The sequence below is a fragment of the Botryllus schlosseri genome, chromosome 15 (assembly GCF_051294905.1).
Source record: "Botryllus schlosseri isolate E-star chromosome 15, Bs_hap1, whole genome shotgun sequence".
Classification (NCBI taxonomy): Eukaryota; Metazoa; Chordata; class Ascidiacea; order Stolidobranchia; family Styelidae; genus Botryllus; species Botryllus schlosseri.
Genome location: NC_137250.1, coordinates 10,501,951 through 10,524,702, shown reverse-complemented (window position 1 = coordinate 10,524,702; position 22,752 = coordinate 10,501,951). Strand labels below are relative to the sequence as shown.

Genomic DNA, 22,752 nt, shown 5'->3' with positions numbered 1-22,752 from the left:
CATTGTTATTGCATGCGAGTAACCGATGATTTTGATGGGATGCATCAGAGCAACTGAATATTTGATTACACAAATGTATGGAGTCGTTGTTGATGTATATTTTGTCGCCGTCTGTTGTAACAATATACAAAAATATTAAATTGTCCGGTGTGTGTGTGTCAGTTTTCAAAACGAAAATGGTAATATTACCTAGGGAAAAGATAGATTTCCAAGTGAAAACGGTATTGGTACTCAGGTAAATGACAGTTTTCCAAACGAAAAGGATTTGTTACCCAGGGAGAAAATATATTTCCAAAAGAAAATGATAAGTTACTCTAGGTAAAAGTATTTTTCCAAGTGAAAATGGTTTGTTAGTATGGGTAAACGCCAGATCTCCAAAGGAAAATGATATTTTTACTCAGGTAAACGGTGGATCGCCAAGTGAAAATGGTTTGTTGCTCAGGGAAAAAATATATTTCCAAGTGAAAAAGGTTTGTTACCCAGAGAAAAAATATATTTCCAAGTGAAAAAGGGTTTGTTACTCAAGGGAAAAATATATTTCTAAACGAAAATAGTTTGCTACTCTAGGAAAAAAATATATTTCCAAACGAAAACGATATTGTTACTAGGGTAAGAGGCGTGTGTTCAGTGCCGTTGGTCTTGTTACACGTAGTTGTCCAGTTGTACAATATACTTGTCGTGAGTCTACAATTACGAAGGGAGAGAATGAAAACACTATTATGAGTGTCAGAAGGTTGTTGTATGTAGATTTGACAGTAACCCTATCATTCGCATATGACAAACACAATCATGACCGCGAATACATGTAACTAACTTGTTCGGTCTCGATCAATGCAAAAGAGATGATTCGTTTTTGAAACCGTAGCGAAGACCACATGTAAATCTATGCGATAGACTTCTATCTCCTTACATTCAGTCGTGTCGAGTCCATTTTAATACGGGCCCCACATGTATGACATGCACACACCAACGCCGTAAACAGAAGTCGATGATTTTGATTAATATAAATATTTCTTGACTACATCGGAATGTCTATGTTGTAGAAAGTAAATACTTTTATGGTGTTGTGTGTTTAATGAAAGCGATTGGTTACAAGTATGTTTTTGGCGGAATAAAATTTATTTTTCTGTATGTGACAGTTTGTGAGGAAATGAAAATAGATTCATGGTTTTAATTGGATTGCGCTGTTTAATGTACGCTTCAACATGGAGACTTGACGCGGAACAACAACCCGATTCACAAAAAAAAATTTGTCACTGGTGTGCAGAGGGTTAGGAACATTTTAATACAGCTCCATCTACTGGTTGTTGTGAGGATAATCATGTGATGACTCGGCACTTTTCGTTAGCAAAGTAGATTGATCTGTGTGTAAGATTCGAGAGTCGTTACTAGAAAACGTATGTACTCTGTTGTTGGAGTAGCTGGTTTATTGCTATGACATTGACAGAATCTCGAGAAGTGAGTATGCCTTACATTCACGAAAGTTTACGTGGCTCCGTTGTAATAAATTGGTGTTAACTAATCTCGGCTGGATACTGCAATTGTGCTGGACTTACACGTGGTATTCGCATACTGCGCACATACAAACTTTTGTGTAAACAACTCTGATGTTTCTGTTGGTACTAGTGCTGCGTTGAACTATTTGGTTCGACACATGAACAACCATTCAGACAATAAAGTTCTTGAGGTAACGAAACAGTTTGTAGAGTCAAACTAATCATTCTTTAGTTTCGTAATGTGAGAATATCGAGTAAAGTTGATTACTTTGTGTGATGTAAATATCTTTCGTACTTTTGTAATAGTTGTGGGGGTCTCATGAAAAAGTAACTAGTTGACAAAAACAAAATATTGAATGAAGGTTCGTCTGTTGTTTTCATAAGTCAAGAGAGTGAAAATTGTTGTTGTTGTTTTTGTTATACTAAATCGAAATAGTGTGAAAGTAGTCACCAATCATTGCGTATGTTCGTAGCATGGAATATCGAATATTTTCGTGTACCATGAATATCTTTCATATACACTTAGTATGAAATGAGATGCGTGGAATAATAATTAGTGTCCTACAAAAGTAAAACTTGTTGTGTTTGCTTGTGTACTTTTTATCATTGTTTGTTGTGGTTTTGAAAGACGGGTGAGTTTACATTTAAATATAGTAAGCGGGACAACTCAAGTAATAAATTTTGCTCGGTTGAAAATCGACTCGTTTGAAAATACCGGTCAATGGAGTAACAGTATCAATATGAGTGGTATATTATTTTTCGCGAGATGCACCAATTTTCTAAGCATAACTTTTCAAAAATTCGTCATGTCATAGAGAAGTAGTCGGTTGTTATGAACTCGAAACAAATGTACTTCGATTATCACGATGATGGAAATTACGATCAACACAGTATTTCGTAACAGAATGTGTATCGTTTGGTATGTTCAGCAGTCACTAAATGACAAAAATAGCAAACTGATGCAACCCGGTAGTTAAACGACACAGTTACAAGTTGGATGTAATCTTGATTTACAGATGACAGCTTGATGATGTAAAGCTCAGCCACTCAAATGTGTTCATTGCAAAGTATTTGACCAAAAATAAAATATCAAATGGAGACTTCGGTTTCATTACCAAGCGAGTAAAAATTGTTTTCTGCTGGGTGGATATGATTTGCATTTAGAAAAACGATATAGACCGATTAAGCGACGCTGTTTCATATCTGTCGAGTGAGTAAAATTTATTTGTAGTTCGGTTTAGTGAGCTGCTAGGGATTCAATCACATGCAAGTACCGTCTTTTAGTGACAGAGTATTGTGATGACATTTACTTTAGCGAATGATAACGGAAAAATTTTCGGTTGCATTGTCGGTGTATGTGTTAGACAAATAATTCTAGTACACCTAACTATAGGATACATTTGATAAACATCGTACAAATTGTTTCGTTGTGATGGTAACGACTTTCAGCGGTTTGGTTTCATGTCGGGAATTATTATTTGGGGGTTCAAAAACAATCAATACTACAAATGAACAACAATGCAAAACACGTTAAGTGAATTACAGCGTAGCAAGTACTTCCTTGATATTACGATTGTTGTGTACCAGACATTTCTAACTGAATTGAATGCATCTAGCAAACATATTCCAATTTACTTTTGTAATGATCAAAGTATGTGAAATGGTGCGAATGGATTAGGTATTAATCAAGCGGCGGTATGTCAATTCACCTAGTGTGATATCTTGACGCAGGATAATGTGCGAAAGTGTTTCAATTCTCACTGCTGATTACGATGATAAAGTATTGTACCGGTTATTGTTCAACAAAGGAAATTGTTGTTTCATCTTTAGTCTTGGTTAGTGGAGACAATTACATTTGTAAAATATCTTCTGATATCCACAATACGCTGCGTGGTTTTTACGAACACGGCTTAATCTTCCCAATCAAAACATTTCAGACATGTTAATCTAGTTTCACAAATCGATATGCTAATAACAATGTTTCTGAAAAGTTTGTTTGTATCGTAATAACCTTCAACACAACCCCGGTCTAATAATGTCATAATTTAATAATCAAGTCATGATCGACTATTACAAAATCTCGTATGTCAAATCAATGTGTTAATAAGGATGTTTACAACATGATAACTTTCAATGTAACACCGGTGTTCGATCGTAACAAATGAATTCTTAACTACATCGGTCAGACATTCAAATATCATATACTCAAAACATATGTTAATCTCAAACCGCACACCGAGTAGTATTTACTTTAGGTTACAGAATAGTAACGACTTTTACAGTTGAATAAAAATACGAGTTGGCGGACTATGAATACAACCGAACTTGCTATGGATTTTGGATTGCAGTGATTACTCGCGTAGTCTTGTCTACTTTTCCTAAGGATACTGTTGAGTTGGTTGGGTAAGTTACAAACGGATTGACTTGACAAGGTTTTTGTATTTTACTCTTTTGTGTATGGCAAGATGGTAAGATGTCGAGACGTGATACTATTTCCGTACACTCAATTACAACAAAACATAACCCGATAGCTTGTTCAAGGTTTCGACAAATAGATTGAAATATTCCGATTTAACTCATCGCGTCACAAGTCGATCGCGGTATGCATAAGTGGTTGTCAAGTTAGAAATATTTACAACAATGAGCGATATTTCATTGATTGATTCCATTGTGTGTAGTAACACATTAAAATATCGCGATAGTATTCACTGAAACTCTATTTGACAAACGGAAAACTCAGTCGTGAATAGAGTTGTAAGTTTCAAGGATTGTTTCAAAGTGTAATCTTGAAATGTGACTGGATCAAAGTTGGTAGTCGTGTTTGTCAAACCTATTTCTATTCACACTATGTCAAGTCCAAATATTTCATTCTGGATTATTTGGATTTACCTTTAGTACATCTCGCGAGTGGATTCCAACGCCGTACTATAACATTCTTAATAATACGGGTTCGAGGATTTTCATGATAGAGTTGACAAGTGATAAGATGCGTGTTTTTGTTAAGGGTTTGATTTCAAGTTGATAAAGACAATAACTGTATAATGCACGTACTTGTGATTCTTGATTCTCGTAGAGTTATAGTTGGTATTGATTCTATAGGTGTGAAAACAGCGGCGCGGAATGTGCGAATAATTCAATGTGGCTGAAAGTCGGCGTCAGTAATATTCAGGTTACGGTCGAATCAAAAGATCACGAAAAGATTTCTCAAATTAATTAGAATTGTACCGAATCAACACATTCGGATACGAATCAACTTGAGCTGTGTAGTAAGTTTCATTTCAAGTTGACAAATTGACACATTGCTTGAATATTCGCATGATTCTTATCATACAACTAAAGTCAACCACGTTCCGAACTGTCAAAACATATAGCGACACCAGAAAGTGTCAAATTGTTGGTTTACGAATCACCGTCTGCGACGGCTCTGTGACAAACTTATTGCGGAAATATTACCTTGTGAGCGATCGGTATGTCTGTAACACCAAATCATGAGCGATCGCTATGTCTGAAGCATTACCCTGTGAGTGGTCGTAGGATTTTAAAATTATTTCACACCTTTTTGAATAAGCGTTCACTTCACAAAGGATTAGGGTTAGAGCGGAAATAAGTGACAATTTGTCGCTATTCAAGTTACCGACACTGACGGCCTGTTATTCGTTACTTATTAAATCTTACGAGCGAAATCAAGTTCTGTGACAAACTGCTTACGAAAATTTCACCGCGTAAGCGATCGGTATGGCTATGACACCAAGTCGTGAAAGATGACTATGTCCGGGACATTATCTTGTCAGCGATCGCGGGGTTTTGCAAACTATTTCGCACCTTTTTGAAGTGTTAGTATGTGAGCGCGGCTATTGTTGGTACTTGACTCACCGTCTACGCCGGCTCTGTGGCAAACTAATTACCAAAATATTACCAAGCAAGTGATTCCTAGATTTAGCAAACTATTTCACACCCTTTTTTGCTAAAAGTACGACATGCCGCCTGCAGTCTATACCCGAAAGTACGACATGCCAACAACGAAGCCGCGTGCGACCGATCCCTATGCTGAAAAGGGTTACCGTGCGACCACAAGACACAATAGCCGCTTGCCACCCCCGCCATAAGACATAAGAGCCGCTTGCCACCCCGGGTTTCCCAGCCGCTTGCGACCCCCGCCGTAAGACATAAGAGCCGCTTGCCACCCCCGCCATAAGACGCAATAGCCGCTCGCCACCCCCGCCATAAGAAATAAGAGCCGCTCGCCACCCCCGGTTTTCCAGCCGCTCGCCACCCCGCCCATAAGAGCCCACGCTAGTTCGCGAGCGATCATACTAACTACTTATGTCTCATAGGTCCCCGGGTCGTGTGCCATTGGACCCACCGGGTGGGGACCGATGATACGTTCGAGCCACAAATTTTGAACGCTCATAAATATTTTTTGAAAAGACGGATATTCATGTATGTGTGCGCGATAGGTAGAGCTTGTATCAAAGTGCTGAGCCAGCAAAAGATCTGCTGTTTTCGGCTGAATATTTTGGGGCCAGCCATCATTTTCCAATTTTTGATCCATCGGTACCACATCTCCCCTACCTCAATCTCGGTTCCGCAGTCGGAGTATGATATCGTCATTTTCCACTTCAGTTGATTCCGTCTTCTTTGATAGTTACTGTATGATGAGTAGCTGCTTGGTTGCTTCAGACGACACGACGGTGCTCTTGAATTCGAGTAGATGGGAATTCTTCTCAGATTTCTGCTCATGAACAACATATCACATTCGGCAGTCATCGATGTCGGGTAGCAAGTGACTTCACAAGGCTCTGTAAAACACAAAAGTTGACCAGAAAATTGCGAATCGTATATTAGCAGATTGACTATGGCGAAAAGAACATAGAATATCTTTGTGGATAAAATATTTTTCAAATTAGGATTAACATGGATGACGAAAGGTAAGTATCGACTTAATCGTCAGTATATTTGCTCAGACTTCTGTCTAAGTACCATGAAAACAGTTTAGCATACATTTCAGGTTGATTTTGTTGTGGCTTGTTATCGTATCTAACATAATCACTAGACTTGCCGAAAAAAGGTTTGGCCAAATACATACCTTTCTTGAACTGGCATTTTTCACCGCTCTGTCCAGACGGACAATTTCTACATTTGTAACCGACCGTTAAATCCTTGCAAGTTCCTCCATATTTGGAATCACACAGCTGCACAATATAAGCGAGATCAGTATTACGAAGCAGAACTTGCGAATGGACCTATTCTATACATTTGTGCTTTCACCACACTCGTTGTATAGTTGACAGTTTGTTCCTGAAGCAAGTCCGCGACAGCTACATCGATATCCGAATATTTGATTGGTACATGATCCGCGTCTATTACAGATATCAGGATCGTTACACTCATTCCGGACATCTAGAAATTAGAATCGTGAGTTTTTATTTAAACTTGAGATAATATCCTTAGCAGAGCTCATGGCTGGCTATGGTGCATGACAGTGATTCCCAAACTGTGTGCTGCGGAACACTGGTGTGTCGCCACAGATTCTCGGGTGTGCCGCTAGTCTTTCTGGGATATTAGAAAAATACTGTGGGTTCGATCCCGGCCGGGTCAGACTAAAGACCTAATTAGTAACACTGGTATCCCTGACTCCCAAATATCTGAATTATTGAGTATGTATGTTCTCCAGACAAAAGAACTGAAACTAATTAGAACTCAAAGTATGATACTGGGATTTGAAAGAGAAATAGAGAAATATATATACTAATTCTAAAAGCGGAAATGTATTTCATGTCTTTAGTCCTTAAAGTTTCAAAGGTGGTATGCCAAAACAGGTCTAAAACTAAAATTAAGTCAGAGTCCCATTATCCAGATAGGACACGCCATGGACTGCTAAATTACGATATGATAAGTAAATGCTAGATTGCGAAACATCAGTTCCAAACGTTATGATGGGCCATATATACTGTCATGAAATATTTCATATGGGCGACAATGCGGGGTGAACAGAACCACTTCACACGCTATCTAAATTGTATTCACCGATACTTTCGTGAAATCATATTGGTCACTCCATATCCACTATGTGCGAAGCGCGACAAAAATTCTGGGCCTTACTCAATATTTATGACAAATAAATGTTGATGCTCCGTGAAAACAGCCCAGAAATTCCTCAGGCTATCTTCCTGATTGGAGGATTAAACTACTTCAACTTGACAAACTGAAAATACCGAAAAGTATGTAATTAGATCACAAAATATTACGTAGTAAAAGTTGAAGTAGCAGGAAATTTGATCTCCTTGAGTGAGTAACCAAGTAGCGGAAAACTACATGAGTACTTCAAAAAGTAGAAGTACTTCGTTACTGACCACCTCTGCTGTCTTGTAAGTGTGTCGCGGTCGTACTATATAAGGCAGTGGTTCCCAACCTGTGGTACGCGTACCACTAGTGGTACGCGATGGCCTTCCAGGTGGTACGCGAGTCGATTCTGTTTTTTTCGACCGAAGGGAGTTATTAGTTCAATTGGGGTGGATTTTAACTTTTCTGAAGACGCTGTCATCGTCGTAGTAAGGTACGTCGAAGAAACGAAACCGACTTGTTGCGCTCATGCATGACTTTCGATGCGCTGTGAGCAAACGTATGCCACGCATCGACCAGCTAGTGGCAAATAAACAAATGCAACCATAGCATTAAACCAGGCGTTGCCAACTTGCGGCAGTAGAAGGAAATTTGTGCGGCCGTGGACACGTATTTCAATTTGTATGTGTTGTCGGTCGTCGACATGAAAATTGAATTTACGAATTTACTCCCAAATTTTTAGCAGATTTTGATTAACTTTGAAATTTTCTTCGCGCTGTGCGCGATTCCACGTGACTTCATTTTTTCGATAATAATGTAGTAGCGTCCTTTGCATCCTATGAGCACCATAGTACAGATGTGAACAGCAACGAAAAATGATGCGCCCCAGATAAAAATACCAACTTGGAATCGTGTCCTTCTCAAAGAAATTCGTTTCTATGGAGCGTTTGGCCGATTTAATATCTTTCCAATGTACCCCCAATCCTGATGGGAGGTCAGGAAATAGCAGTATTTAACAAAGTGACTTATTACATTTGGTCCACCCGAAGACACATAATCACTTTTATAACTAATGCCCTAAATTTTCGAAAACACACCGTCCATCAACTTTACCGGAGAATCTGATCCCATTGGCTGAGAAAGAATAAATATTTCATAGTAATTTGTGAAACTACGAATACTAATGACAAAATTCATTCGTGAATCTGAAAAATTTTCGCGCCTCGCGCGACCATTACGAAACCAAAATATCCATTCATAACAGGACCACCGCAATTTCGGTACGTACGCCGATATGAATAAAGAGGTTAGTCTGGAGCTCACCGAAAATGGACATGGACAGTTTAAAATGGGTATTTGTCATCCAGTTTGTTCATTACGAACTATGTCCTGGAATGCGGCCGTAGGCTACATGACTACTCGAAATGCGGCTGTTCATAGCAAAAAGGTTGGCCACCCCTCCATTAAACAAATGAACTTATGTTGTTTGTTTTTATTTCATTATGTTGTTGTTCTTCTTGTGACTGGTGGTGAAAAAATAATTCCATGCATCTCATCATCAACCCTTGCTGATAATGCCTAGTTTAATAAAATTTGTTATTACACCTCGCATAGTTCAAATACGTGATTATGACGTCATAAATGGTGGATGTAGGTGGTACGCGAGCACTGCATAAAACCTCGAAATGGTACGTGGGTGGAAAAAGGTTGGGAACCACTGATATAAGGAAACCAGCACTGGTGTAGCGCCTGCTTGTTGCAGCCATCGAACACGCAATATTACTCATGGAGATAAACGGAATCGACCACTGCATTCATCTCTAACTCGCAAACATTCAACGAAGGATTTCTATAACTTCCTAGAAGTTCCTGAATTCAACAAGTAAATTTCCCAAACTAAATTATCCAGCCATGGTTCGTAAATGTCGGATGCACGATAACATTGGGGGGCACTAGCCAGTAGGCAGAAAAAAATTCCAGAATCATCTCCCTGAAAGGGGATATTTTCGTATGTGTCAAATTTATCATACGCCGAGTCCGAGTAATCCCAACACTATGCTTACATCACTGTGTGTAATACATGCATTTGATGCTCAGGTTAAAAATACATTGAAATTAAGTCCTGTTATTACAATGTGATTTATTACCACCGTCATTGTAGAAGAGAAAATTTTATGAAGTCGGAAATGGTACAATCGCTAAATGCTTGAGAAACATCGGTTCAGAGTGCCTATAAGCCGATTACCTCAAGAAATCGTGGATGTTGCTCACCTGAATTCATCATGCATTTCGTACCGCTGTAATCAGGTCTACTGTAGTCACACGAACAATATTCATTGTGTCGCTGACCATTTCGAGTGGTGATTTTACAGGTTACAGCTCTGCAGTAGGACAAACGCTGGAAAAATGGCCTCTATTATTTTTTTTCATCATGGCGGGAAGAGAGGGATATTTTGGTCAATACAATAATCGGAATATGAATGAACACTTGAACATGTATCATTGCGCAGGGTTCGCTTCAAAGGCCACTTTACACTTACAGTAGCCGGATAACCGTGTGACCGTGTACCCGGATCACCGGACAACCAATCAACCATTAGAAGCAGAAGGACGTAGTTGAGACTGTGACGGGCACGGATCTCGCCCCCAATAACTATACCGCCACGTCTCGAACGTGTTATGGTCATCTGACGTAGTATTCCACGCAACTTGAATGAAATATAACCTGCCGCGCATTGCCGTGCATTTGCACGAGACTGATCCAGGGGTGGGCAATTATTTTTCTCCGCGGGCCAAATGAGAAGTAGAAATGCGTCGGCGGGCCGAGTGAAAATGTTTAGCTATATTCTTCAACGTATTTTTATTTTATTTCTAAATTACATCGTTAATAAATGCTTCTCAGTGAATGTGTTGATGTTAGGTAATGGGAAAGTGGTGGTTAGTTAAAAAATAAAATATGCATTTGCCGTCATGATGCGAAACAATGTTAAACATTATACATTTTAACTCTCTTTAAACCCATATACCTAAACAGTGGTTCTCAAACATTTTTTAGACACGCTCCCCTTTATGATAGTGAAAAATTTCGCGCCCGCCCCCTCCCCCCACACTATCATGATATCTCAACATATTAAAAAGAGCAACCAGCAGCATGCTAGCAATCCCGACGGATAGTTTGATGGCATGGAAGGTTATGGTTGTTGATGAGAGAATTCTGTAATATCAAAGTCGGACAATACACAGGGCAATAAAGTATCAGCTGGGGTTAAATTGCGTGAAAACAATTTTCATTTAACTTGAGCTTCGTTCCTCCCTTCAGATGCATTCACGCCCCCCCCCCCCCCCAGTTCGAGAACCAATGCATTAAAATGTATATGAGATAGTACAAAGCTTGTCTCGGTTGCTGCATTCCGAGCAGTGTGCAGCTCAAATAGCCTTGATGTTGAGCGAAGTTTGGGTTTACGCAGTTTACTCCAGTTTACTCCAGTATACAAATATTTAGTGCTCTAAACCTTCTTTGAATTTCAGCTTTCGGGTTTCTCTTTTTGACATGCTCTTTCATCCTTTATGGGTGATCGATATGAAATTGATGAGTCATATAGTAATCGCGAGCACCGATTGATTTGTTTTTCGAATTAGGGATTTGGAACCGCCTCACGTAACAATGTAAACATGTACATAAAAAAATTTGCCTGTAGCAGGAATTGATGAACATTTTGGTATAAATTAATAAAATCATAATCATTTTGTTCAAATCGAAAAAATGTCCCGCACAAACTAACATCAATTTTCGACACTGGTCCAAATATGGAAAAAATTTAAAATTCAAAGATATTCTTTGCTAAAAATTTAATCTTCAAATATATGTCCTTTTACACTTATTGTAAAGTTCATTCATCAATTTGACCTCCCTTTCTGTTATTATGTTAGTGCCAGGGACATCTACGACGGACATATCCGACTTCCAGTGGGGTTTTGGGGCACTTTATCGCTGCAGGACATTCGACCGCAAAGATAGCAGCAAATGATCTTTGGTATATTCTAGAGCTCGACCGATATTGGATTTTTGGGTCGATACCGATAAAACCAATATCTCACACCTTAGCCGATAACCCCAATACATTCAGCCGATATTCAAAAGAAGTTGGATGTATAGCCTACATAAGCACATTTTCAAATCTTCAGAGGGCATTTATTTGAACATCTTTACAGCCATTGTTATACTTGAACATGAAATGAACTAGAAAGGCTGCATCTGGACACCTGTAAAGTGTAAGCTATATGAAATATATCAATATTCTCAGTCTAGCGATCAAAGATTATAGTGTTCTGGCTTCCTTCCGCCATGTTGTGACGTCACACACAAATTGTCGTTAATTTTTCAACTCCAATGGCCGATACAGATAATTCTTTCAAAGTGTGATATCGTCTCGATATTATCGACGAACCGATAATCGGTCGGACTCTCATCTGAAATTCGTGCTTGGTGGATTGCACCTAGTTTTCGGAGTGTTTTACCACATCAGCTCAATTTGTAGCTGAGAGTTGGATTTCTTGAAGACGTTGGATCGAAGAACTCTAATATATGCATTAGGAATCGATAATATGATGTTGGCAAGGGATATGAAAACCCATGCTCATCATTGCATTTCGCAGTTTCGAAACAACGCCATTCTGCCGTCCAGTATCAACAGATGCTACGGTGTCACATATGATATATGAGATTTTCAAATTTTCCTGTACATCATATTCTTCTAAGCGGTTTTCTAGACCGATGAAAATACCTAGAGTTGTTCTACTTTCGCCTTTTCGAACACCCAGTTTGATTTGTGCCAGACAAATTGAAATTATACGATATATACACTCTACTTCTAAAATCGGAATTAATAATTATTTATTAATTATTTAATATTGACTGTAAACAAGAACACGATGGGAATAATTCAATCTGGGCAATCAAAATGTACCAAAATACTATTTTAAATCTTCGCAATTGGAATTGGGTCAGTTAAATTCAAATCAGTCGATAAATAAATTATATAGTCTGTATCTACAAAAGAAAGCCTATCCTCCATACAGTGAAAACTGGAAAATTTTTGTGCGGGAGGTTTTTGTTCAAACAGTCTTAACTTTTGTGAGTTTTGAAATCAGGACACAAAAGCTCATCATTTGGGACTACAGGACACACAAAATTTTGATTTTTTTTTTCTAGTCATAACCCTAATGTACATGCATAATGTGACAATGGCAACAAAGACGGTTTGACGAAAACTATATGGAAATTGTGATTTCTTGTGAATTTAATTGTTACTCATACTTTGCCACATTTCCTTTATTTTGAATCTGGATTACGCATGCGAGGTAAGTAGGCAGCGTAATCATGGCATATTAATGAACAGGCTTCAAAGTAAACGAATTTCCTGTTTAGTTGATACAGCCTATGGTTTTAGTCCACGCATCAACATTCAGAGAGCAAGTTTAAAGTTATGAATTCCAAGCAACCTTTCGCGGGCCGCACAGGATGACTTCGCGGCCCGCACTTTGCCCAGGCCTGGCCTAATCACTCTGTGCTTTACACGGAAATATCATCAAAGTATACTGTTCTTTTTCACTTGCTTCAACCGACTCTGCCCCATCTATTTGAACTCACGTGACTGAAGGAACATCGATATTGGCATCGATTTCCGGCGTATCTGGAGTTGCAGTTACACTTTATTTTACCAGTTATGTCGCTGCATGAGCCACTGCCACAAATACCGGTCGTGCACACTTCGTTTTCGCACTTGCTGCCACCATATCCTGAAAAGTTAAATTCATTCATTTGGCACACACGCTATAGGGATAATTGTGTGAAGTCAAACATTTCGTCGTTAACACAGGTTCGACATAAAATTGATGCAAGGTTATTGTTCGGTACATCAAGTATACGAAACGTAACAGGAATGGACAAAATAAAAAAGCGTCGCAGTTTGAGTGGTAGTGATTATTAATACACGCCGAAAAATTAAAGGCCTGAATAGAACTCAAGTAATACATATTTAGTTGTGGGGGTGCATAATGATATTAGTCAATTGCAGTCCCATACTTTCGAAATTGAATGACACATCTTCGTAACTGACATCAAATCACCAATGACAATATAGTTAGGTCCCAGAAAGGTATTCTGTTACAAGAGGTGGTCAAATTAATCATCCTTAGTACTCAAGCAGAAGCAGAATTCGCGTCAAGCAGAAGTCGAAGTAGACTGCTTCGACATAATACACATATTGAAATACCTTTACCTTGTATTTCTGTTTGGGGTAGTTTTGTCATTGGAAATTACTACTTCTACTTGTAGTTGAGTAGAAATTTTCAGTAATACTACAATTATTACACGAGTAACAATGTTGGATACTTTGCCCATCTCTGACGCCTATTTCGCCCGGTTTTTAGGACAAGTTTACTGGCAGAAGTGATGCAAACCTTTACAAAAAGATATATAAAGTAGTGTTACTTCGTAACCGTTAAATATAAGTGGACACAGTCAGAAAACATATCTACTTGAGTGATAAAGGGAAAAATCATACTTGAGTACTCCGAATATGTAAAAGCATTCGTTCATGACCATTTCTGGCAATCCAGACAATCGGTGCTTTTCGAAATACGACCCTGTATACCTTACCTGTGACGCAGGTACAGTTGAAGTCAGCGCCATTTACGTTACAGGTTCCACGGTTTAGACAGGGTGAATTTAAGCATGGATCTACGTGTTCGCAATGAGTACCAACGAATCCAGTATCACATACACAATTATATCTGAACAAGTTTAGAGGGACATGATATGAAATGCACTCAATGGAAGCATGATAATTACCCGTCGATTGCTTCCACGCAGGTTCCGTTGACTGAACAAGTAGATTCATCACACCATGACTTCCCTGCAAATATCACAAGTTGAATATGGAATACAAACAATGCCCGAACCTCTGAGTGTCGTTTTCAACCCATGACCTCATGTATTACAATAATCTCCCGTCGCACCAAACGGGTAGCGCATATTTTTAATTTGTCGGAAAGTTTAACGTGACGTGATATAAATAATAATCAACTGCAGTTCACAATTTTAGAGACTGCTTCGTATAGTTAACAAAACAGATGCTTCACTTGTCTCCCCTAACCCTACGTCACTGACGTATCACATGGTGGGTATGTACGGCTGTAGTGACCATGTTTGGCTCCACCTACCCATGTGAGCAGAAAATATAGCGCAGTGCTCTTCAACCTTTTTCGTCGGGGTACACCCTTTTAACGTTTACTCAAAACTCGTACACCCCTGAACAGATGACACCGATGCCGTAGAAAGCCCTATCCGGGGGATGCTCAACCTTTTTGCTATTCACGGTCACATTTCGATTATATCTAGCATTATGGTCGCATAGCAGCGGAGAGTCGTCATGACCTATTTGAAGAACAAGTAATCATGTTCAATTGGCTACCGGGAACTTCGCACCGCGGCGAGACCTTTTGGTGGTCTGCGCCATTACTGTTATCTTGAGATAGATACCTTACGCATAAAAGTTTCTAATAGTGGAAGCTGAATACCCACTCAGACTTACTATATATGCACCCAAATCGCGAGAATTACTTTCAGGAAAAGTTATTGGGGTAAGTATTATAGTCGCGCGGAGCGCGAAATGTTTATCAACCTTATGAGTGAATTTCGTCGATAACATTGGTAATTTCACAGATTTTACTGTTACATATTTATCCATTCTCAACCCACGTGATCATATTAACCGGTACAGCTGATGGAGGGAGTGTCTTCGAAAATCTTGGCCATAAGATTATTGATGATTCATCTTTCGGTTTTGGTAATCACTTTGTTGGATTTTGTTACTGCATGACCTCCCATCAGGTTTGTTGGCATAGCTAAAATATACGGGAAATGCTCAAACGTACTAAAAAACGTCATTAGTTAGACAAACACGATTACCACTTGGTATATCTCTATGGAGCGCATCATTTTCTTGAGCGTTTCGAATTTGTACGGTGGGGCTCAGATTGCAAGGACACACTATTATAGTAAGAATTCGCTCAGAGATTTGGGAACCAATTCAAATTGCATATGCCAGCACATGCAAATAATTGTAGGGCCGTATAATTGTATAGTTACGGTTTTACAGGTCCATGACGCCGTACGTACGCAGGTTGGCCACCCCTGGCCTAATCGAAATAGGAATGAGCAAGGCTACAACGTACAGGAAATGTTATATATTAATCACGTCTTGAAGTTCCCGGACCAACCTCCAACTTAGTGGTTCTCGAACTCGACCCCGAGACCCCCTGGCAACGCTGCTGCAATTATGTACAGTGTATACTGCGCTATTCATAACAATCTGGCGGAGATAACCGATTTAAAATGTCTGAGCTGTCACGGCGGTTTCCTCGAGAATCATTACAGACAGATATAGCAAGCAAACTCCACCTTGTTCTGCTCCAAAAGTAACCAACAAGCTCATTACCAACAGTTAAATGACGAGGAGAAAGATTTGCTGATGACATCACAAAAGGAATGTAATATACAAGCTGCGTACAGTATAGATATGGACATTGTACCAGTGGCGGCTCGTCCTATAGGGCAACTGGGGCATTGCCCCACCTAAAATTCTGTTCAATAACAATTTAACCATTTATAGACGCCCAGCAATCAATATATACCGAGATCACAGCGAAACCCGCGTTCTTCTTGTGCTTTCGCTTGCGAACGCCCAATCGCCCATACATAGCGATGTCTCTGCGAAAATCGAATTCTCTTCTGTGTTTTCGCTTTGTGAATGCCTAGCCGGGGCTTGCCCCGGTAGCGCTCATAACAAGCTTTCACTATCTATTCTCTCAAAGCCGCGCACAATAAAGAAACGGTGATTTACTCTCTCCTATTCGTAAAATGGCCAAGCAACCGGCGCAAATATGCCTACTCGCCCCTAAGGTGTGATGTAACAATCGTATCTATATCTGAACTCGGTTACCGTAATATGCGTGGAGTCGACCTTTGCTGGTATAGGTCGATTTTGACGGTGTTTCGCACCATGATAATTCTTGAAACTTGGTATGATATGTCGTGAAGGTAGTATTTAACACTGCTCCAAGTTTCAGGCTTGCTACTTAAAGATAATGGTAGTAATTCGGTTTCCGAAGTTCAGTGTGTGCTGATCTATCATGTACATAGTACAGCAAACAGATTTTACTCAAAAGTCGGTATTGGTCTCCATTGATTTTGACGATGTTCTATACCGAGATCGGTCATGACATTTGGTTGACACTCAATGATTGAGGCAGTTATTTCGTTTTCGAGGTCGAGTATGGTAGAGATGCGCGCTGATCTGATACTTAGCCTACCTACGTCATTGCGGATCTCACGCAAAAGCCGGTGTCGGTCTGTGCTAATCTATAGTCTGCGTTCCATAACGAGATCGGTGATGATATTTCCAATGGTATATCTCGATGATCGCATGAAACAGCAAACCAAGATTCTCGGTTTGCATTCAAATATTCACATAATTTTATGTTCGCCAATGTCCATTTCACTGTGAAATTGTGGCCTTCAAACCATTTGCTTACAATCCCCTGTCAATTGCGATAGCTATTTCATTTTCGATGTCGGCTAACAGCTGATCATTCGATCAGCCTATTCCTCGATCTATTTTACTCAAAGTTCGGTGTTCGTCTGTTTGCATTGATTTTGACAGTGTACCATACCGGAATGGGTTATGAGATTGCGTATGCTACTTCTCGATGATTTCTTGTAACAGTATACTAAGTTACGGCTTTTATTCATGTATTTATTGATTAATATATTTTCCAACGGCGATTTCGCAGCAGACTTATAGACAGTAAGCCGTATGTGTTGTGTCACAGTCTCCAGTTTCAAGGCCAAAATGTCCTACGTTGTTCCGAGACCGAAGTTCCGAGGCTGCTGTCCTTAGTTCTTCATAGACCATTCAAATTGATGTTCTGGATTCAATATGACAGGCCCAATCTATGAGATAACAATTGCGTATGTGTCCGAACTCGTTGACCTTTCCAGTTAGGCTTACGCAATCTCTCGAGTTCTAGTCATTGGAATTAGTCAGGTCAAGTCAAGTGCGAACATGAATCGTATTGAATCTTTATTCCGTACGTAGTTTACGCAGTTGCCTAAAGCGAAAATGAGAGGTCTAGAAGTTGTCCAGTCTATTGATCCAATCGTACGCCGGGTGCCTCCGCTTTGGTTGCCTATTATCACCTGGTCGTAACCAGAGATGGCCACAGTCCGGTTCAGGAGCCGGAGCAGGATTTCAATGTTTTTTTACCTGGCCGGACTGGATCCGTATTTCGAATTTGGGGTGACGGTCGGATTTTTGGGTCTATCGATTTGCGTAATCTATAACTCTACCATGAAATCAAAACGCATGCTACTAAGGATGACCTGATACTTGATTCGTGGCATAGGGACGATTCTTAGTTCACGTACATTTTGTAAAATAATCCTTTGATTAAAAATAAATGAATAAAACATTTGTTACCACACTTCAAGTCACGGCTCACCGGCAAACCTCTCGCGGCACCTACGTTAAAATCACTGTTGTCGGGAAATTCATGTGACCATCATAAAGTTACTTTTTTACGTTGGAAAACGCCATTGTGACGTCATGTTGATAAAAGTCGCTCGCAGCCCTTGCCCCACCACCCGATATTGTCACGAGCCGCCACTGCATTGTACTATGTGGCATATCCGGTTCTGAAGCATGAACTTGTCTATTTATTGTGATAGCTAGTTATAGGTCCATTGCAACGCCGATCTGGTACACCCCAGTACACCCCATCCGAGAAGTACACCCTTTAAACATTATGGTACACCCTGGGGTGTACGATACACCCGGTTGAAGAGCCTCGATATAGCGCACACTACGAATCCCATATATTAGTACTACCAATAAGCCACGGATGTTCAATTGTGACATAACTGTTGATTGACATGTATGGCTGATGAACTAACGTTAGTCGAGTCTCGTTATACTGAAGGCAGTCCCCAGGTGGTCCCGAGTCACAACGGATATGTAAATATTTCTTGAATACAAATATAGCATAACTTATAACATTCTATGCGGTGTACTGTAGTGTACACTGTACATTAGGGCTCTTCAAAAATGACTTTATTTCTCAAATCGTACTGGCTACTTGATAAAATTGTTAGGTTACCTAATTTAAGCCTACACAGAAAATTTGGTTCAATTCCAGCCAGTAATCGCTTTGCTACAGGAGAAGTAAGTTTCTATTTATTATGTAAAAATAAATAATAAAAATTTTGACAATTTTCTGTTCACCCCATGAAAGTGTTAGGCTGTCTATAGAAACGATGCTCACCAAATTTGGTTCAATTTCAACCAGTGGAAGCGGAGTTATTGGAGTCGAAAAATCTGAATAAAATAGTATTTACGGTGAGCACAACCCTAATAAATAAACAATGATTCGGTCACCGTAAATACTATTTTATTCAAATTCAAAATTGTTCGACGGTTTCCACTGGTTGGAATTGAACCAAATTTGGTGAGCATCGTTTCTATAGACAGCCTAACACTTTCATGGGGTGAACAGAAAATTGTCAAAATTTTTATTATTTATTTTAACATAATAAATAGAAACTTACTTCTCCTGTAGCAAAGCGATTACTGGCTGGAATTGAACCAAATTTTGTGTGTGGGCTTAAATTAGGTAACCTAACAATTTTATCAAGTAGCCAGTACGATTTGAGAAAAAAAGTCATTTTTGCAGAGCCCTACCGTACATGCATTCAAACGAGCCAAATATTGTAATTTTAATGTTTTTTCTCACATGCAGGTGGTCACTGGTCATGGCTAAAACAGCAACAACGAAGCATGTTTTAAACCAGCCTTACATATACCGCGGACTATCTCGTGGACGAAAATGGAAAATGAAGATGTTTAGCATATTTTACACAAAATTATAAGCTCATAAACTGCTTGAGTCACTTCGGAATATTATTACCTTTAACCGCCAGTTCAAAGTTGTATGAAACCGAACCACTTCGAAGAGTTGTTAGTATGCAGCTATAATTCCCTTCGTCTGATTCCGTGGTGTTCTGCAGAGTGGCGATTGAAACGCTACCACCAGTAGAATTAATCACGCTGTCTGGCAGTACGGTTTCGGATATGTCTTCACGTGTGGACTTTACCCTGTAGGTGAAATGGACTATATACTATGCGACAGTAATATTGACCATATGATCGTTAGTTTACCATTGGATTGTCGACCATCCGTAAACGTCGAATACGCATTTCAGTACTACATCATCGCCTTTTATTGCTAAAGCAGTCTTTCTCTCATTCGACGTACTATTACTGCAAAGCAAAAACTCAATCGAATTAAAATATCTAGTTTTCTTTAGTTCAGGACTATGGATATACATCCAGCATAAAGAACGAATTCTAACAGGGCGCGTGGATAAGTGGCGCCAAAATAATGTTGTGGTTGTGAAGTAGACCTGATACCTTTCATCGCGATGTACGTCTTTGTTGTTTGTTACTGAATATACACAAATTCACTCAAGATTAGTTTTTGGACCTCGTTAAGTTCGGTCGGATACATAGGCGGTCATTTCTTATTAAGTTAAAATCTCGGGTGCTTAGCGATGTGAGGACTAGACCCAATGTGCGAGACAGAACTGTTTCGTGACAGTAGGCCTACACAAGCAATCCGTCACATATACTAACATCTGGTTTGGTTTTACTACTTTTATCCGCGCATTAGTTATACATCTTCTTTGTTTCCCCAATTTCGTTCCCTCGTTTTAAATAATGCCAATCATAATTTCACTGTGAACATCAATCATAAACAAATCTCCATATGTGACTCAGCAAAATATCTCGCCGTCACTATTGATTACAAATTGTCTTGGAAGCAGCATATTGAATGCACAATATCAAAACTAGCTCGGTGTGTGGGAATAATGACCCGTCTGCAATCTTTGGTTTCCAGATCAGTACTACGAACCATCTACTTCTCTCTTTTCCACTCTCATCTGCAATATGGAATCGCAGTATGGGGAAATGCATCCACAACATTTTTGTGCAGAATTCGAACCCTGCGAAACCGTGCGATACGGCTGATCTCATCTGTACCTTTACGTACCAATTTATCGCCTTACTACCGTAAGCATCGAATTTTGCGAGTTGATGAACTATATCGCTTCGAAGTATCAAAACTTGTTCACAAATATTTTTCTAATAGTCTGCCTCCTGTGTTTGATGACTTTTTCTTACCTGCTAAAAATGTCCATTCCCATTAGGCGAGATCCTCGTCAAAGGGAAATATCTACTTACCCCCACCCAATAGCAACGTAACTAAGAGATCTTCGACTACTCGGGACCTATCATCTGGAATGCATTACCACCACATATCCGTGAATTGCCTTATAATAGATTCAAAAAAGACCTACTTGATCACCTCCTGTCGTTATACTACTAACACTGTTGCCCTACCTCGCCCAGACATTACTTCATTGATCATTTGCTACCATCATTTAATTTTTACTATTTTCCTTTTTTAAGTAAACATTTTTACAGCCAGACTGTTCAGAGTCAAGTGTACCTGTTTGATGCTGGTGTGATCAGACCAGATGACCTTCACGGTCTTATCGATCATTCCTATCTAATACCGAATAGTGTGCATGCATATTTTCTGTACCATCATCACTGCCGTTTGTTATGTATTTTGGTTGGATGAAAATAAAGACCCTCTCTCCCTCTCTCCCTCTCTCTACGCGCCTTGAACATAGATAGTGCTGGATTCGATAGATCATTGGCAGATCCACGTTATCGCATCCCTCAGAATTCATTCTCCGCTAGCTATTCTTCACAGATTTATGATCTATGCGGTCAGACGCGTCCAGGCTTATTACAATTGGTAATCGTGACACCATCTATAGTTGAGCATGGCAGAATGATATGAAATTATGAAACATTCATCTTTGTCCAACAAGTTCATAACTGACGGGAGCGAATGCTAAAGAGCGTTCGCGTAAGATAAATCGAACACAACGTCAACTCCAGATACAGCAACGTTTAAAAGTACTCGTACCGTACTTACCTTTGCAAAGCAACTTCTTGTCTCCCGTCTGAAATTGTTAACAATTTCTTAGTAATAGACCCGCAGATAAATATTGGAATGGATGAAATTGCATTTGGTGGTATGTATAGTTGCTATTGAGTTAGACAAAGCATCAGCTCATTTATCATCAGATAATCGTCATCGACTCTGATTACATAAGTTCTTAATATGTGGATGCCTATTGTACGGAATAATTAACGTGGAACCAACGGCTCCCCACAAGCGAGAATCGGCAACACGGGGTCACTCGCGCAGCCGATCCTAAATCTTTGAAGCAGACGCGCGCTAACGGGACATGTGACCTTATTGTTAGTCATCCGGCAGCTTTTTCTTATGAATTTCGGTTTTAATATAGGCCGAAGGACTCCACCTAACCAAACAGGTCGCGAACCAATGTCCAGTTAAGTTTACTCTTGCGAGAGCGAACAGGCAACTTGAGTTTGTAAATAGGCCTACATTTCGACAATACAAATATGATAAGAACGATCGAGGTTGGCAAACCTTTTAGTCGATAAGACACTGCCGAAATATCGGAGACAAGGAACATCAACGCAGTAAGAAGTATGCCAATCGGTGCCTTAAAGGCCATAATGTCCAGAACAAATCCTGAAATAGAAGCTGAGCTTTGAACCGCAATTGCAAAGTATTAGGCCTAAATAGAGGATGTTTGAAACTTTTTCCCTTGAAATTGAATGAAAAAAGAAGGCAGACCCATAGTTACTACGCACACTTCTTACATGCCGACTGTCGTTCAATACAAATGTCATTGCGTATGAAATTTCCGCGTTTGTATAGAAATGGTAGGAGCTGGCAAAATGGCTTATTGACATCTTGGAACTTGTTCGTGAATTGTACGGCACGGAATGTGTTCGCGATTCGTTCACTCTCGCTATTGAACGCTCCGCTACTAGAGACTATTGATATTTGTGCCCACGCGCTTTACGGCGGCAAGGTGCAACCACCAGCACCATTACCGCGCAATGTTTTCGTTGAAGTCTTGCAGGTTGCATGTTGATCCGTTGAATTTAGCTTTAACGATGTTATATGA

At 39.6% G+C, this 22,752-nt stretch overlaps 2 protein-coding genes across 3 annotated transcripts in view; one reads left to right on the top strand and one right to left on the bottom strand.

Moving 5' to 3' along the window:
• LOC145457689 (uncharacterized) overlaps positions 1-22,363 on the bottom strand; it is a 44,518-nt gene extending 22,155 nt beyond the window's left edge. For both annotated transcript variants that reach the window (XM_080335957.1, XM_080335958.1), the window contains exons 1-11: positions 22,206-22,363; positions 21,684-21,711; positions 19,835-19,936; positions 19,584-19,771; positions 14,413-14,476; positions 14,221-14,354; positions 13,210-13,358; positions 9,831-9,957; positions 6,751-6,896; positions 6,583-6,688; positions 6,069-6,295 (exon numbers count right to left, since the gene is read on the bottom strand). In XM_080335957.1, coding sequence (XP_080192083.1) covers positions 6,069-6,295; positions 6,583-6,688; positions 6,751-6,896; positions 9,831-9,957; positions 13,210-13,358; positions 14,221-14,354; positions 14,413-14,476; positions 19,584-19,771; positions 19,835-19,936; positions 21,684-21,711; positions 22,206-22,293 — 1,359 coding nt within the window. In that variant the 5' untranslated portion in view covers positions 22,294-22,363. The remainder of the gene's footprint in view (positions 1-6,068; positions 6,296-6,582; positions 6,689-6,750; positions 6,897-9,830; positions 9,958-13,209; positions 13,359-14,220; positions 14,355-14,412; positions 14,477-19,583; positions 19,772-19,834; positions 19,937-21,683; positions 21,712-22,205) is intronic.
• The window catches only part of LOC145457722 (THAP domain-containing protein 1-like), a 474,772-nt gene that overhangs the window by 16,081 nt on the left and 435,939 nt on the right, over positions 1-22,752 (top strand). The window lies entirely within an intron of this gene.